At 33.0% G+C, this 19,162-nt stretch overlaps 2 protein-coding genes across 3 annotated transcripts; both read right to left on the bottom strand.

Moving 5' to 3' along the window:
* Positions 1–2,379: 2,379 nt before the first annotated feature.
* LOC104899532 (uncharacterized) lies at positions 2,380–7,065 on the bottom strand. 2 transcript variants are annotated; one of them, XM_048648360.2, is made up of 7 exons: positions 6,910–7,065; positions 6,368–6,488; positions 5,539–5,687; positions 4,962–5,069; positions 4,735–4,854; positions 3,306–3,479; positions 2,380–2,784 (listed from the first exon to the last, which is right to left on the bottom strand). In XM_048648360.2, the coding sequence occupies exons 1-7, from the start codon at positions 6,976–6,978 to the stop codon at positions 2,683–2,685; spliced, it is 843 nt and encodes a 280-aa protein (XP_048504317.1). In that variant the 5' UTR covers positions 6,979–7,065; the 3' UTR covers positions 2,380–2,682. The 2 variants fall into 2 exon arrangements, with proteins under 2 accessions (XP_048504317.1, XP_048504316.1); XM_048648359.2 differs by having other exon boundaries at positions 6,368–6,491; positions 6,910–7,059.
* Positions 7,066–11,669: 4,604 nt separating this feature from the next.
* Positions 11,670–12,260, bottom strand: LOC125491984 (uncharacterized). The gene has a single exon (XM_048634065.1). It carries the CDS (start codon positions 12,258–12,260, stop codon positions 11,670–11,672), a length of 591 nt encoding a protein of 196 aa, XP_048490022.1.
* Positions 12,261–19,162: the final 6,902 nt, after the last annotated feature.

Raw genomic sequence — 19,162 nt, 5'->3', positions numbered from 1 at the left:
CATTTTCTTTTTTGATGTTAAAGTGCTACTTAATTATACATATTGTGTACACAATTGAAAGTGATATTTAGTTTTAGTTGGTCTTGTAAGAGACCGCCTATGTTTAGTTTGCACGGTGCAAGCCCAATAATAGAAGAGAACATGCCGCATTTTCTAATATAATGATTAGTTTAATCTATTTCGGGGCCAGTTTAATCTATTTCGGGATCAGTTTAATCTATTCAGTAATGATATTCTCTAAGCATTTAGTGACTAGTTTAATCCAGTTAGTGACTAATTTAATCCGTTCGGGAAGACTAGCGAGTTATTTTTTGAAACCGTCTGTTGTAGTTCGATAATCAAGAAAATAAAGGAAGGAAAAGAAAAGGGATGATTAAGATAGTGTTAGGTTAGAGTGAAATGGAATGGGCTTGTTAGAAAAATTCAGTTTTGAATTCATCTAATTTTATGTTAAAATTAGACTATCGATTCTAATAACTTGTAATTTAGTTTTTAGATATTACAGTGATGGACAGATGGTTTCTACTCAAGGTGTATTTTCTTCACCTTAAAAATTAATGAGTTTCATGTCTCGTCAAATCTAATCATGTTTAAAAATAATGTAGAATTAACACTGATCCAGTCCAATTAGGTTTGATAAATTTTGTTAAGATACGTTTATGTGAAGAGCGCATATCCTTGCTGTTCTCTTAGCATGCCAAATGCAAATTATAAGGTAGCCCTTAAGTATACTTCCTCCTTTTTAAAAAAATGCAGTATTTTCTTTATTTAAATGTTTAATATTGATTGCATTAGTTGGTAATATTTTTTTCTATGTCTCTCCTATTACATGAGTGTAATTTTTTATCTATCTTTGTCTTTCTTCTTTACAAGGGTTTCTTAAAGCATTGGTCAATGAGATATGTTGCAATTATTATAAAATAGAGAAAGCATAGAGTTGTATACGCCTAAGGCACAATTTCATTTTCAATTTAACTAAGGTGGTTCCCATTAGGGAAAATAAACAAAATATTGAGATTGTAGGTTTGAATAGAGTTACGTACTTCAAGGTGTATATTGTATAGTGTACCTTCTGTTTATCAAAGACTTCCCCATCGGGATAACATAGTTTTTGGTAATTCCACGTGGGTTGAAATGAGTGCAGCTATTTAGCGAATCGTTCGCTGTCGAATGAATTTGTTAAAAGACCACAGTACCCTTACTTCTTCTTTTTTCCTGCATGAAGGTTAGTATGGTTGTGCATCAAAGCTAACGTAGTTGTGCAACATTTGCATATATATATATATATATATAGGGGCAAGATCACATTAGAATGCTCCTTACATGATAAATGAGAATGAATCTCAAACACACGATTGGATTAGAGTTACAATACTTGTTCATTAGAGTTATACCCCCTAGAAAATTTTGAGCCCAAAAAAAAAAAATTGATGGTTGAATATGTGTGTGTGTGTGTGTGTGTCATTTGATGGTTGAATATTAGTTGAGGGTTGTGCATTTCCTATGTAAAGTTGTACAATATTTATCAATGGTTGTGCATTATCTATGTCATGTTCTGCAACAAAGCCAGTTTTGTTATGCATCAAGGTCACTATGGGTATGCAGCAAGCTCAGATTGGTTGTGCAGCAAGCTCAGTTTGGTTGTGCAGCAAGGTGAATGTGATTGTACGTCAAACTCAAATTAGTTTTGCAGCAAGGTCAGTTCGATTGTGCATCAAGGTCAACATAGTTGTGCACGAAGGTGAGTGTGGTTATGCACCAAGATCAGATTAGTTGTGCAACAATATCGATTCGATTGTACATCAAGGTCACTGTGGTTGTGAAGCAACGAACATATTAGTTGTGCAGCAAAGACATCCACAAATTTTAGTTGTAAAACAAAATGAAAGGGCAAAACATACTTCCTCCGTTTCTTAATAAGTGCAACATAGAGAAAGTGGGGGAATACCAAGGAATGTAGAGAGAGAAAGTAGGGACCACAATAAAGTAGAGTAATTTAAGTGATGAAACAAAAAAGTTGTGGTCCCCTCTTGCTTTTTGGTGGCATATTTGTAATAATATTGAACTTTTTTTACCATTTTGAACTTGGTTGCACTTATTGTGACTATTCCAAATAAGGGAAATGTTGCACTTATTAAGAAACGGAGGTAGTAATATACATGTTCACCACCAAACAGTTTAGTATTTAGCCTTTTATGGTTGAAATAAAAGCTAATTCCTCCAAATTATGTTATAGTAGCAGCAATTTCTACTACAGCTCAATAAACAGTAAACACGTGGTAGGAAAATCAGTTTGTTGATTCTTGGACAAGTGAGCTTTAATGAAGCTTAAATGGTAGGGAAAAAAAATTCATTAACAGCATTTGAGCATACTCCGAATCGCAATCAAACGATTTTGTTCCTTATTGAAGTATCGAGCTCATATTAATCAGTCAAGGAGATGATCCAATGAACTAAAAGCGATTTACAGCTACAACAAAAGACACATGGCGTGCCAAGTAATATATGTTCGTTCAGATTGTTGATGTTGATTGAAACATCAAGAGAAATTGCAATTAATTCGTCCTAAGCTAAGACAACCGAACATAAGAACTCGGAGATACATCCCATTTCTAGCTGCAAAATTGTCTCATGGTGAAAGCTAGTGAAAAAGATATGAATATCACCAATCAGTTGTCATTCTCATCGGCTGATTGGGGTGTGCATCCGCTCAACAATCCGGTTCACAGCACCTCGAGACATTACCAAAGTGTCATGCAACAAGATGCTATAGACATTCAAACCCTGGAAAAAACAATTGGCCCATTAGTATTCGCTGCATAAGCATTTGCAAGGTCATAAAATATACCAAAGTATCAGTCCTCTTTAAAGCTGCCTGCTTGCACCATTTAACCAGAAACCAGCTAAAGCATGAGACTCCACACAAGGCAGCCATAAATCCAATCTTAAACACATACACACAAATATTCCAATCCCCAGAAAAGAATAAAGTTTTCGATTCTATCTATTTGTTAGTCCAACTTCATTTTGCCACACAACCCAAGATAGACGAGTAAATGACGGGATCCACTGAGTCACTTGTCTCTTATTTGTGAGAGAGAAAACAAAGGGGACTAACAAAGTTATACATCCCAAAAAGGAAACAGGGAATATGAAATGAGGTGTATTGTATGTGGGGCTAGGAAAGCAGAATTGGCACGGTTTGATTTTGTAAGAGAATTGTCTTTTCCTAGGTAGCTTATTGTCACACACACGGACACACAGAGAAAAGAGAGAGAATCAGAGAACAGAATGCTGCAACTTACAACTGAAGGCAAAACATTAACATAATGTAGGTTCTGCGTAGCCAATTTCAACTTTTCACTTATAGGACCATCATCGACCAACAGCAATTTCTTTGAATCCTCCATTTCATCGACCCAATTAACAATGTTCTTGGTCTTGTGAGTAGGGACTGTCAGATCATCAAAAATCAACAGCTGTACAAAACAGAATTAATTAACGTAAGTCTTCGCAACAAAATCTCACAGAATTGTAGCTCAATGTAACTTGTGCAAAAACATATAGCTCTCTAATGGGAAAAAGCAGAGACAAGGGAGACAATGTTACTTCTTCCACAAGAAATCTCAAATTAACCAAACACACAACAAAATATACTGAACATGCAGGTTTTTTTTTGTTTTTGCGTGGGGTGATAGAGGTTTTAAGGGGGTACATATACAGCCCAATCCTTCCCCAGTCCCCCCTCCCAACACCACAAGGAGAAGGGTGGTGGAAACCAGGGAGTCATCTTTAAATTTGGTTAAGGGAGTCAGAGCAGTGGACATTTTCCAGATATAAGAGAGATATAGTATATGGCAGTTGGTTGGTTGTAACTAGTGACAAAGGCTCTTCCAGCATTTCCTGGGCTGTGGGTATACTATGGTGGTGGCAGAACAATTGGTTGAAGAGGTTCAGGCGGTGGATGAGGCAATTGAGGCCTTGTGTGGTGGCAGTGAGCTTTAAGACATTTCCCTTATACTTCCTTTTCCTTGGTACAATGAAGGGATTGTGGGCTTCACTATGAAACATTCCAAAACAGCTAGATAAGATTAAGATATACGAAGTGTATCTATATACTACTTCTGGCACACACAAATTATACAGGCAAATGGGCTTTCAAGATAAAAGTTGTCGAAGCCATAACAAACTAAATATTATACATGCAATTATAATGCAATTTTCAATGTGTAATTTCATAATATCAATTTTTCATAATTTTTACTAAAATGTAATTCTATTAATCAAAGGTGTGTCTTGGAGACCATGAAAAGCCAGATTTTGCAACTAAAATCAATATAGAAAATTGTACATTTGATAAACCTTCATAAAGTCCATGATCAACAAGAAACCACTGATATTTTATACGAGTCAAATTACAATCAGACTATGCACCATAATTTATGATTGACAGGTTCACCCAGAGCATCAACGACATCTCCTACCCGGGTTAAGCATAAGATTAGCCTAAAGTAATAACAGGAGGGAAAGAAAAACGGATATAGAAATAGACGTTCCAAAGATAGATGGAAAGACAAAGAAGATGCTTATTACATAGCGTCAATATAGCACAAATTATTTGACTCATATACTTATCAAATTGATCCAAGCAGCTAGAATTTATGAGCACTATAATCAGTATTGTGTCGGTCGTATTGGAAGCAATTTGTGAGAGCAGCAAAGGAGGAGTCATACCTTTCCTTCTGCAGCGCGTGCAGATAATGCAATCTTCAATCCCAAACGCCGAACCTTTTTGTTCAGTTTATGGGCATGACTTCGTGGTTTAGGACCATGCATGGTAGCACCTCCCCTTTGCTGTCAATTTCCAGTAAAATTGGCAAGATATTAAATTGAACTGACCAATAACAAGCAATTCTAACATGTTCAAGTCAAATGGATCAATAAAAATAACAAATTGTTACCTGGTTAGAACGTCGTGAACCAAGCCTTGCTCGACCAGTACCCTTCTGTGGATATGGCTTTTTCCCTGTCCCACTAACCTCGCTGATTGTCTTAGTCGAATGGGTTCCCTGATATTAACACATGACATACTATTTTTAAGACAATCATTGTGTTAAATAAGTGAACTATTTGAGAGAATATCATGAAGAAAAAAATCCATACTGAGAGATGAAATTAAGATCAATCCTAACCAATAACTACATAGAACAAAGATAGAAACACTTCCCATCAACAACCTATTAAAAAAATATATAATGTAATAGATGATTATTGGTATAAGGAAGCACATTCCATCACCATCTCCGTATGAACATAACCGCAGACTCTTAACAGTATCCCAGAGACGCGCTGATGTTAACCTCCTTAATATAAAAACATTGCAAGATAAGTAATTTTAGCCCTTATAATAAATTATTGAACCACTCATGCACTCGTTTTCTTCTTTAAACCTCTTTTCATTTTGTTTTTATTTTTGGAATTTGGGGGGAGGGGGTTTCCAGTCATCTAAGTAAAGAGCACGTAGACATGATCAGTCACCTGTTGACGCTTGGCAAGCTGCCATCTTACAACTCTATGAACAATATCTTTCCTGATTGGTACATCAAACACATCCCCGGCTAATGCCATAAGTCCCTTATCTTCAAAATGGAAGTTTGTCACAGGGATTACCAAATCCTGGTACACTCCTACACCGCCAACACAACAAATTAGCAACAACAATAATCATTTAATCTTATACACTCATCATAGGATCACTAAAAATCATTAACCCCACACACAGAATGAACCTAAGATACACCGCATAGAACTTGCAGTAGAATCACATGCACAAGTTAAGTGGTTAATGGACCAAAATACGAGCATCAAGATAATGCCTGACAATACTTTTATGCTACGCGCACTCTAATGTTTACAAATTGAGAAGCCAAAAATAGTAAATAAATACCATGCCGATGTCCATGATGGTTTCAGGTGTCCAAAAGATGCAAACTGAGTAAAACACTTAGCATCAAACATGCATTAGGATACTGCAACCTTTAATGTTATAAGCTACTCCACATTAATCAGACTTCACTACAGATTCAAACTTGGATTTGTTCAGCTGTCAACTTGGCTATTTTACCAAAAAGTTGCATGTTTTGGTCCCAAATAAAGTGTTAAGTGTCATTTGGGTCACTTGAGGTGAAATAAAAATTCGGAGATAGCATAGGGCATGCTTTCAAGAGAGAAGATTGATCTGGATCAATTTGATATGTAGAATTAACAATGTAAGCAGCATCAATATTCAATGCCCAATTCTATCAATTTAATGATCATACATGCTATTTTAATAGACATTGTAACATTATTCTGGCAAATCAAATACCTTGACTACGATCCGAAATTGAGACACTTTTTTTGGGCATAAGTAAATCAGATGGAATTTCACCATCACTTGAATTTGGAGTCACAGTGGTGGTTGAAAACAATCGACTACACGAAACACCCTGCTTAAGAATAAACCCACATGAATAACCAACTAAAAAATAATATAGAAAATTAAGGAAACGAAAAAAAAAAAGTAAAGTAAAACAAATAGTATCATTATCAAATAAAAATGTGCTCTTTAACCTTAACCAAACGACCCAGAACTTCAAAACACAACCTATGATTTTCAAGATTCCTAATTTTTGATTAGCTAGATATTATGCAAAACCTAGACTCAATAACAGAACAGTATTTTTCCGTATTATCGACAAATGAATCATTTTTCAATAATTAGACCTAATTCAACTAAAAACCCAGCATTAATTTAGAAAAAAGAAGTGTTATATAATGCATTCTCTACCCTCACCATTTCCCTCTTCCTCGAACAGAGAACCACACTAAATTCCAGAAAATTAAGAAAGGAGGAGAGAGAAAACATACGAAGGAAGGATGAGCATGATGAGAGCGGAGAAGGTGGAGATGGAGGGCACCCAAGATCTTCTTCGCCATGAAAACACTCTCAACTCTCTTTCTGTCTGTCTCTCTCTCTCTCTGTGTGTGTTAGCTGCAGGTGAAGGTGAAATGGGGGTTGGGTTTAAGAAACTAGCCTCGTACGTGGAAGGTCACTGTGGAGGTTTTTTTTTTAGGGATCGATATTTCTTTTTGTTTTTCAAATGAAAGAATTTTTAAATAAGAGTATATTTGTAAAAAAGAAAAAAGGATATCAAAGTTCTTGAGAGTTTCCTTATATAATAGAGATTAAAGTTTTGTTTTTTATCGTAAAAAATAAGTTTCAGATCCAATAAGTCTAGATTAGATTTGATCGGCTTTAACACAACATTCAATAATAAGTTCTAATAAAGGTCAATCAGGTCTAATAAGTTCAATTTAAATAAGTTCAGTTTTTTTTTCAAGTAAATAGAACACAACTTAAGTGTTGTTCTTTTATTTAAATGATTGGGCATATTAGGGTGCGTTCTATTCAACTTATTGGACCTGAACTTATTGGAACTTATCTGAACTGAACTTATTGAACCTGAACTGAACTTATTGGAACTTATTAAACCTGATTGGACCTGATTGGACCTGATTCAACTTATTGGACCTGATTGAACCTGATTGGAACTTATTGGACCTGATTGAACCTGATTGACCTTATTAGACCTTATTGGAACTTATTGACCCTGATTGAAACTTTTTAGACCTTATTGGACCTGATTGAAACTTATTAGACCTTATTGAACCTGATTGAAACTTATTTGACCTTATTAGACAAAAACATTGACCATGAATAACATAAATATTACCACTAACGTAAATATTATCCCTCAAAATTTTTTATGGAATAATAATAATTATAATTCGTCCTTTAAAAAATAATGATTATTAATTATCTCTTATGATAATTAATTTAACAAAAAAATTACTATTTATATATTTGCCTATGCATAACTTTCATCACTAATATATCTAATAGTGTTGTTTTAATTTTATAAAGGAAAAATTGTCAAGAATAAGTCAACCTTTGCGTTGACCGCTTTTGACAAGTCAACCTTCATTTATTCCAGTAGCAAGTAAAGCTTGTACATGAATTAGCTTTTAACGAGTTTTTTTTACTTATGACCTGAACAACCCCTACAATTTTGTTCAGTTTTAAGTTTCTCACGGAACTTTTATAAAATATAAGCAGTGCAAATATATTCTAGAGAACAATTTAATGAGTTCTAGAATACACACCTGTTAAAACTGAACAAAATTGTAGGGGTTGTTCAGGTCATAAGTAAAAAAACTTGTTAAAAGCTAATTCATGTACAAGCTTTACTTGCTACTGGAATAAATGAAGGTTGACTTGTTAAAAGCGGTCAACGCAAAGGTTGACTTATTCTTGACAATTTTTCCTTTTATAAAACACTAGTAGAAAATCAAAAAATTAATTTTATAAAATACTAGTAGTTACTAATCTAAGCTGAGCAAAAGGCAATGAACTTTCATTATAAAGGGGTTGATTATGGGCCTGATTCTCCTTTTCCTAATCAATGAAAATAAGCTGAACATTTATTGCTAACAACAACTCATTCATTCATTTCTTCAGCTTTCTTCACCTTTCATTTATTTGAATGTTACTAGAAGAAAGAGAAAAAAATGTTCAAAGTCACACTAGCTTCAACACCTCTCAGATTTCTTCTCATTACTTCTCCTTTCTTCTCCTTTCTTCCTTCTGTTTTTCTTTTTTTGTTCAAAACTGCATAACACGAAGCCATTCTTCGTCCTTCAATTCTTCACCTGAGCAGCTTGTGAGCCGTCGCGCCTGTGCATTCCAGTTTTCACCACCATTGCCGCCTACTGTCTGGATCTGAGGTACTTTCTTTTATATTTTTGTGATGGTTAATATTAATTGTTAGTGCATTTAATTGTTAAGAATTCTAATTGTTCTATGTGCGAATTTTAATTGTTAATGGTGAGGTTCATTATATTTTTGAGGGAGAAATCTTGCATTTTTTATTGTACAGTGAGGTTCATTCTATTTTTGAGGAGAGAATCTTGCATGTTGAGATGTAAATGAATCTTATATTAATCAGAAGAAAAGTTTCTTCAAGCATCAGATATTATAAAAGTTTTATTTTTTCGAATATACTATTAAGCAGTTACGATAGTAGTATTTTTTTTGATTTCTGGGACTTAATTATCTCTTATGTATTTTTATTTTTCAAGGGCGTCGTTTCTAGGACATAAGAACTACTTGCATTTAAAGTATTTTATTTTAAAGGACGACATTTCATGCTTTTAATATGTATTTTATTTTCATGGTGTTATGACGATGCTTATCTATGGTTACTTTATGTTCAAGAAATACTAGTTGCTTATCTCTATCTTCTTTTATGTTTGGCTTGTAGAATGGACGAGATGTTGGTTGAGAATTGTATGATGTACATAGCTTTAATGAAGCAATCAATTGATAACATTTATATCTTTCATAGTTATTAGTAACGAAAACATGTTATCTCTAGTTATTTAAAGACGAATTGCAAAATATTGTAATTATAATTATTATTATTATTATTATTATTATTATTATTAACCTTAATTATTTGACCATGATTATATATTATTCAATAGCAATATGAATAATCAAATAATAGACAATAATATAAGTATAATACTATACATTGTGGTACTTTAATAAAAAATTCTAATTAATAATAACATAATCAACTAATAGTAATATGAATAATAAAATAATAGACATAATACAAATAAATAATAAAATAATAGACACTAATACAAGTATAATACTATATAATCATTGTGGTACTTTAACTAAAATTCTAATAATAACATAATCCGCTAATAGTGATATGAAATTATGAATAACAAAATAGTGGACAATAATACAAATGTTTATTAAACATTGACTATTTGGACCTTATTGGACCTTATTAGACCTGATTGGAACTTATTGGACCTTATTAGACCTGATTGGAACTTATTGCACCTGATTGGAACTTATTGCACCTGATTGGAACTTATTGGACCTTATTAGACCTTATTGCAACTTATCTGAACTTATCTGAACTTATTGGACCTGAAACTTAATTTTTTAAGTTGAACAGAACGCACCCTTAGTATGGCCTATATCAAATGCCATTTTTATAATGTCGGGTATCTCGTGAAAGGATGTTAGTGGGGTGGATCAAGTAGGAGACCTGTCCCATCAGCGTTCGGTTGCGCAATAAATCAGTTTAGATTGGCGAAGATATGGATGAAAATTGAACTTGTAATGAGTGGTGGAGCGGAATCGAATATTATGTTATACCCCTGTCATAGATATATCCTTCTACCTATAAGAATCCATGGTACATTATTAATAATCTTATTTTGCAAATTGTGATATGGGTTATTTGAGCCTTTAATCATAATTAAAGACTCAAGACTAAAGAAACGGTTACAAAGTGGGTGTGGCTATACATGCTGGTGGTGAGGCGAGTACGAGGCGGGTATAAAGTATGTGTCGTCGTGTAGATATACATGCAGATGGTGGGGCAAGGATAGTTTCAAATAAGTAACCGTTAGGGCGAGTATGAGTCTGGAAATTTTCTCCGCAAAGGGTGGTTGGGCGGGGATGAGATTTTTAGGCAGTATTTGAAGAAATAATTACTAGATGTAATTGACTTTTAACTTTGAACTTATTCAACAATATTTTTTATTAGTTACACTCAGTGAATAGTAATCATATACATTGAATATGACTATATGAGTAGCTACTAGGTTTAGAGCCCATGCAATATAAAATTATTAATTATATTTAGTGTGATACAATTAGAGTTGAAGATCCCTGCTCATTAAGAGCAACTTCAATGGTAAGCAAAATGGAATTTGGCTTAGAGTACCGCCTAAATTTATCTAGCTAAACTCTACTTTAAGCAAAAACACCTTCAATGATTTAGTTAATATACTTGTAGCTTGAGTAGGTCCCATTTGTCATTCATCTTTTGTATTTTATTTTTGACACATTACTCACTTATTATTAATTGGAACTAAATTGTAGATAGATTTTTAGTACACATAAAATTTATAAAAGAGTAAATAAAATCACAAATTGAAAAAAAAAATTGTATGTCTTGTGAAAAAAAAAGTCGATTTAAAATTATTTAAAAATCTGAAAATATGCTTGAATTACAAAACCATAAAAAAATTTGAAGGAAAAGAACAACATAGCATATTTAGGAATTTAAACAACAATAATTAGGAATTTAAAATACAACACATTAATTATCATCTTGGCTTCCAAAACGTGTCCAAATGTATTCGACAAGATCCGCTTTGAGTTGATGATGCATTTTTCTATCCCGGATGGCTACATCCCTTGCGAGATATGCTTGAAAATCTTGAGCATGACCATGTTGAACATCCTCAACAACACGTGGTGAAAAATCATTGTCGGGGAAGTTTTGCGAGTACGTGTGTCTCTCATATTGCAATCACCACCATTAATAGTCAAATGAACTTCAGGAGAAACTCCTTGAAAACTCCCCTGAAACAAGTTTGATCTATTCAAGACATTAAGGTCGTTGTTTGAACCAGCCATACCAAAAAATGCATGCCATATCCAAAGGTCCACCGAGGCGACTGCTTGAAGCATTATTGTAGGATGTCTGTAGTCATCTCGTGTGTACTGACCTTTCCATACGACCAGATTTTTTTCAGGCCCAATGCATGCAATCAAGACTACCAAGCATGTCAGGAAAACCATGACACTCTTCATGCAACTTTAGCAATCGTTGAACATCATCATAAGTCGGTTTTCTCATGTAAACCCCTCCAAAAACTTCAATAATAGTACGAAAAAATTTAAATAAACATTCAATAGCAGTGCTCTCACCGATTTTAATATACTCATCAAGAGCATCAGCAAGGATTGCATAAGCAAGTATGCGAATAGCTGCGGTGCATTTCTGAAGTGGAGATAAACCTACTTTGTTGGCTGCATCACTCCTTTGCTTGAAAAACGATGACTTACTTTGAAGGGCATCTATTATACGCATGAACATTTCCCTTCTCATCCGAAACCGTCTTCGAAACGTTGACGCTGGATATATGGGTTCAGGAGAAAAGTAGTCTCGGTAGAGGCGTGCTGCACCACTTTCACAGCCCTGGGGAACGATTGATCTAGGCGGATTTGAAATTTGTTGATATAAGTAAAGCCTTATTTGATCGTCAGTGTCATCCCAAAATTCATCATCCATCTCCTTTATCCAATCAGTATTATTTGATGAGATTGGATTATAAGACATTTTGAGGAGATTAGTAATGTAGGTATAAAGAGAGAAAATTGAAAAGATGAATTATGAGTTGTGAATCTTTTACAATAGATATGACCTATATATATATAGAGAAAATTGATTCCAAACGGCTAGTTTCCAACCACTGAATCCAAAGAGCTAGTTGCCAACCACTAAATTCAAATGGCTAGTTTCCAATCACTAATTTCTAACGGCTAGTTTCCAACCATTACATCCAAACGATTAGTTTCCAATCACTAAATCCAAACGGCTAGATTCCAGCCACTATATCCAAATTACTGATTTCCATTACATAAAGACATTCAATTAGATACTAAGTAAATATAACTTATACGACTATTACATAAAGATCCATACAAATACTTATATATTAATCAAGCATAGCATAAAGTCAATTACTAAAATATTAGCTTAAACTAAATTTCGTACTTAGTTCTAATGTACTGGCACATTGATTCATGATTTTTTTGAGCGTTTTCATCCAAGTTTGAAGTGTCCTTACACAGAAGCTCAAAATCTTGCACACGAATGCGGTCTTCATACAATGACATTTTTTTAGCTTGGAGCTCTTCAAACTTGCTCCAGGTTTCCATAGCTTCTGGATTAGTCTTTTTGTTCTTTGCCTTTCCCTTACTTCTTGCTGTTGCTTTAGCTGCCTTTTGACCTGGTGGTCTAACATCCATAACCTCAACAACATTATCATTTTTGCTAGCATCCCGGTTTAAGGATGATGAAGTGTACGTATCAGAGACAAAATTCTTTGTTCTCTTTGAAGAACGATCTTCCTTTTTTGCAAATTGTTGTCATTTCGGTTGCTCTTTAAGAATTTTCCAAGAATGTAAATAAGCAAATTTCCTGTCGTAACGACTTCTCCAAAGATCCAAGGCCATAGCCATGACTTGATCATCATCATGACCACTTGGGTGGCTATCTGCCACCTGTATGTAACAACCATTAAATTTGGAAACATCGACACTCATTTTGTACAATTGATTGAAAGTTTGATTTAGGGTCATTACTGAACCCTCCTTCCTATATTGGTTGTAGTTAGGGCTGGCAATCAGGTCGGGTTGGGTCAATTTCAGGTCGACCTGATTTATATTTCAGGTCGAAAACCTCAACCCAAACCCGGCCTGATTTATATTTCAGGTCGAAAACGTCAACCCAAACTCGACCTTATATGTTTCAAGTTGACCCGAAACCAACCCAAAATGACCTGAAATGAGAATCTAACTAAAATACTGCCAACTTAATTCGCAAAACACTTGTAGATGTAAAAGTTAAAGTTTCAACTTTCTATATTCAAAACCATAAATTGGCCACCAACTTCAGATTACAAAACATAAATTCAAGATTTAACTATGTCTTGCAAAAAGTAAAATAAAATAGTTCAGTAGTTGCTTTGTTCTTCTTCTCTGACTTGCCATGACTGATATCAGAATCCGAATCATCTCCAACATTAATGGGTCGCTCACATTGAGAGCCAGCCATCTAATAAGATTAAACACAAAAAAAAAAAAACCATCACTACATGTCTAGTAAAAACGAAAGCGAAAAAAAGTAAAAATGAAACCATGAAACCATCAACCATGTGAGCACAGAGCAGCGAAATACTAGAAATTTATAGAAGAATCAGCATACAAATTTAAAGTCTAAACACTCGAAACTTAGAGAAGAAACAGCAAAAAAACGAAAATAAAAACGAAACCATGAAACCATCAACCATGTGGGCACAGAGCACCGGCATACTAGAAACTTAGGGAAGAATCAGCATACAAATTACAAATCTAAAGTCTAAACACTTGAAACTTAGAGAAGAAACAACAAAAAAATGAAAGTAAAAAAAAACGAAAGACGAAAGACGAAAAACGAAAAAAGAAATGAACATAACTAGATTTAGAGAGAACTTACTGTTAGGAGTTGAAGATTAAGCAGAAAGTAATGTTAAAGATTTTTCAGATGGCGAAGAATTTCGAAGAACGTAATGTATGAACTTCAAATCTTCTACTCTCTAGGGTTTCTTTTAGAGAAGTCTCTAGTCTCTCTCTACTCTCTACTCTCTACTCTCTAGGGTTTTGATGTTTGAGCTTTTGATTGTAATTGCACAGACCACAGTAAAAAACGTTTAGCCTTAGGGTTATTGGGCTTGGCCCAATATTATAAGAAAGTTTAAGTTATTTTTATTTCAGATCATGTCGGGTTGTTTTCAGGTTCAAAAGCTCAACCTGAACCTAACCCATAATATTTTCAGGTTGGGTTGGGTCGACCCATTTTTTTTCAGGTCAAAAATCTCAACCCAAACCCGGAATTTTCAGGTCAATTTCAGGTTGGGCTATCAGGTTGGGTCAGTTTTTGCCAGCCCTAGTTGTAGTAAGCGACAATATTTTCCCAGTAATTATTGAACGATTGATCAGTTCCCTTTACACCATCATTCGAAGTTGTTAACCAAGCTAAGCACAAATTTGTATCTTGTATCGGACTCCACTTGATTCTTTTTTCACCTTTGCCCTTGCCTTTCATATTATTTTTTTTCAACCACTTCGACGTTGTCCTTTTCACTGATTTCACGTTGAGGAGTTTGAGGCTCACTACCCGAACTTGGAGTTTCGAAATCTTGGTGTACGTTACTACCTCCAAACTTTTCCCTTCTTGAATTATCATGAGCTGTATATGGTTCATGAGGATCCAGAGCACGAGAGTAGTAGTTTCGCCTCATTGGAGGATTAACCGGCATAATATTTTGTGGCTAATAATACCTGGGGTGGTAATAAATTCGCGAGTCAAGAGGAAATGAGTGATGTTGATTATTATAATGTAGAGGAATTGGACGAATTGGAGAAGTTTGGAGATTTGGTGAAACATTATGGGTCGGATTTTGGGTGTTTTGATTATCTAAGTTGGGAGAATTTTCCAAGTAGGAGTAGTATTGAGTGTAATAATCTTGTGAATTGTCCATATTATAGAATATGGAACTTTTCTAATGAAATGAAGTAAGATATTTTTTTTTTGTAGAGAGAAGAATTTAGAATTGGAGATAAATTTATACTCAATTTTTCTACTATATATACACAAAATATTTACTGTTTAAATTTATTTTAAAAAAAAATACTAAAACTATCCGTTAAATACCTTTACAAAAATAATGAAATTTGAACAAATTAATCATAAGAATACACTATTCTTAGTCGTTGAAAAATATGTTGCAAAGTAAAGTCTTTGCATGTGGGCCATCGCACTTTTTGGCTTCATGGAGCATTTCCACCACTTCAGCATGTGCGTGTACATCAACCATGAGCATTTCCTCCAAGAGTTTAGGGGTGATCCTCAAGCATATTTTTGGGGCTTATATATTTCTTCATCCTCCAACAACATTGGGCCCACATGATTGGCTTGGCGAATTTGGCATTGTAGAGCAAAATTCATTAGCTAAATTGTTTCCAGCAACTTCCTCCAACGGATGGAAAAGTGGCTTAAAATTTCTGAAATTTGCTAGCAAGTCCCTCTTCAAGCACCATTGGAGTTGCTCTTATAATATTTGCATGTCCAATACCATAAAAAGTGCACATAGTAACCGAGTTATTCATAATCAAATTGTCAATACGCTCACCGTTTTTTTTGATGTTCCTAGTTTAATTTGCAAAATTGCTAATGCTCATATTTCATTATTAATATATATAATTACGTACTAGAAAAATAGGTCAAGGTTGTTTGTAACAAAAAAGAAAAGAAATATTCAAAGTCTTTTTTTTGCCAGACTTTTCTTAAAAAGTTGTTTTTTTCAAAAAAAAAAAAAAAAAAATTCAACAAATATTCTTGAATTTTAATGTCTGAAAATTTCCAATGAAGATTGATAAGTTCCAAGAGGGGAATGATGTTGTAGATTTTTGTGTAACATGTGTCAATTGTCAATCATGTTCATCGCTCACTTATTGTATTGAACTTGTTGATTTTGACTTATTGCTAATATAAAAAATTGGATAAGTTAAATTACTATTATATTCTTGTAAAAAAATACTCCCTCTATTTTTTTTTATCTTTCTCACTTGGAATCTTGACACTATTCATGCATAGGGAGAATCTTCTCAAATGTTCTCAATTTATAAGAAAAAACATAGTCATGTGGGGTCTTGTTTGATTCGTCTCAATTAGTACTTTATTAATATTCAATCGTTATAATTTTTACTAATATATAATGAAAGATATTTAAGTTTTAAAACGTGCATTGGAAGACGCGCACAAAAAAGTAGGAATGATAAAAAAAAAACAGAGGGAGTATTACTTTAGCGCAAATTAGAAGGTGTACACGGCTGAATAAAAAAGGTTGTTGTGCAAAAATATTTTGTAATTTCTAATTAAAATCGATTTTATTCAAATTTACATGGCATTCTAAGAACAATTAATTAATTCGATCAAATGATCATCAATTTCGAACATAACGCTGTTTTGAAATGTATATTTAAATATTCTAAAAGAACATTATTTGGATCCCATAATTAAAACCTAAAAACTTATTTTGTAGTGTTTGGACATAAACAATATAGGGTCGGTATTGTTCACTGTATTTTTTGTCACTTTCTTAAAATTTTCTTATTTTTCTGTACTTTTCTTAAATCTTCTTTAGAACTTTTTCTACTTTTTCTGAATTTTTTTTCGAACTTTTATTATTTTCTTTGAAAAATAAGCAAGATAAATTGACGAGAATAGACCCTTATTAGATGAACATAACATTGTTTTGAAATGAATATTTTGATGAGCCTTAAAAGAATACTATAATTGCCTAATTGGTTTCTACTATGAAAAAAATTAAAAAGGATTTTAATTGTTTGACTTGCTGTTTATTTGCATAACTGTCATTTATTAGCGAACATATGTATTGTTTTATATTTGATGATACTAGTTTTGAAACGCAAGGGTTCTTGTATTTATTATTTTTTTTGCAAATTTTTCGTTAATATTGTTGATTTTGTGTTGCTGTAAAATGAGATTTTTCAACACCATTTATTTACATACATCCTCTATTCTTTTTCTATTGCAATAATCACCACTTTGGATAGTTTTATCTATTTGGACCACTCCACTTTTAGTAAAAAAAAATAACAATAATTGACAATACTGCCTTTACTTTATGTTAATAAAGTCATCATTGATTACTCATCAAATTACCTCATAAAGTTGTGTTTACATTATTAAGGATTTACTTATCTCATACACTTGGTAATTAAATGGGTACCTCTATGCTAAACTATCCATTTTTTCATTTCCTTAATTAAAAACCATGCCCAAACTCATTGTTGTAGTAGAAAAAGAACGGATAAAGTATTTGTCATTATATTCTCATTTCTAGACTTTATTGCGATATATAAATTATATATTTTTTAATATTAAACTAAATATTATAGATAAGTCTATTATTAAATAGTATTTCAATAATTGGTATGACTAACATAGTTAACACAATTTTAACATGAAGAACACCTTAATGATACTTGAAGAAAGTAGAGGGTACTTATTTAATAGATGCATGGCAGAAAAATTATAGAAAACATGAGTGTCAGCCACAATTTCAATTTTTAACGGCACATAAATACTAACACATATAGAATGGAAGATGGAAAAGTGAAAAAGATCATAATGGCGGTATCATAAATGTATGGAGATTAGTTTTCGTTAGTAAAAAAAAATAGTCAAAAATAAGAAAACAATGAGTTAGCCTCATAAATTTCACAAAAGACTCAATGCTTAAATGACAGTCCCCGGCAACGGCGCCATTTGACAGAATGCGAATTCTAATGTCGTTGCACAATTTGCTCAATCAAAACCTAACTAACCAAATAAAAAGTATAGTGCAAGTAAGGATCTCTGACTTTGAGACACCGAAATTTGCAAAACAGCTACAAGCTAAATCGATCAATAATTTGGGTTTGTTAACTAGGACTACAACGATTAATAAAATCAAGAAATTACCAAGAGAGAAAAACGTTAGGGGTAGACGGGATCCAACACCAACCAAGCCAATGAGTCAACCAAGTTCGGGAAAAAGAGTGACAATTCGGGGTAATCTATGAGATACTTGAGAAGCCTTCTCTGGAAGCACAAATCAACGATGCATAAACCAAAAAGCTAGCTAGAACAAGAAATTATAACTCAAGGAAAGGAAGGGAATTTTACTCACTAAGTGTCTCAAAATATAAAACTAACCTCTACTAATAATCGAAAACATTGTTTAAGAGAAAAATATACCTCCTCATCCATCATGACCATATTAAGACTTATCAAACTTTCTCCTTTTTTATGTTTCGTGACCTCAAATAGTTTAGAAACACGAACCTTGATTTTCCAATTAGTTTAGTAGAATCAAGTTCATGGAGAAAAGAATAAGATTTGACATATATAACAAACATGAATAATTATGTATACAATAAATATTCAACGAATAAAATAATTAGTGAATTGCATACCTTTGCAATGTCCTTGACAAACTTTTATTTGATTCACATAATGCCACCATAGTATGCTATAGGTTCAAAATTATAAATATGTATTTTTATCTTTATATAACTCAATTTTTAAAAGTATGTTTTTCAAAGATGTAATTGATATTGTCCACACATATAATACGCTATTTTTATAGTTATTTTTACATGTAATTAAAAAAAATACATTATTTTTTATCCAAATAAATAAATTTTCATAAGTTGTAAAACTATATTGTATATTAAACTTATTTGGAACATATTTCGAGCACTCACCAATGTTAAAAAAAATTATAATATTGTGAATTTGTAACAAAATTTATATTCAATTTACATAGTGTAATAATTTATTAGGTTGTTTATCTAAAATCAGAATGTAATGTTCACTTATCCAAAACAGCTTATATGTATTTATATCTG

Source organism: Beta vulgaris, chromosome 7, assembly GCF_026745355.1.
Source record: "Beta vulgaris subsp. vulgaris cultivar EL10 chromosome 7, EL10.2, whole genome shotgun sequence".
NCBI classification, from domain to species: Eukaryota; Viridiplantae; Streptophyta; class Magnoliopsida; order Caryophyllales; family Amaranthaceae; genus Beta; species Beta vulgaris.
The sequence above is the reverse complement of the archived record's forward strand: the minus strand, read 5'-3'. Positions and strand labels throughout refer to the sequence as shown.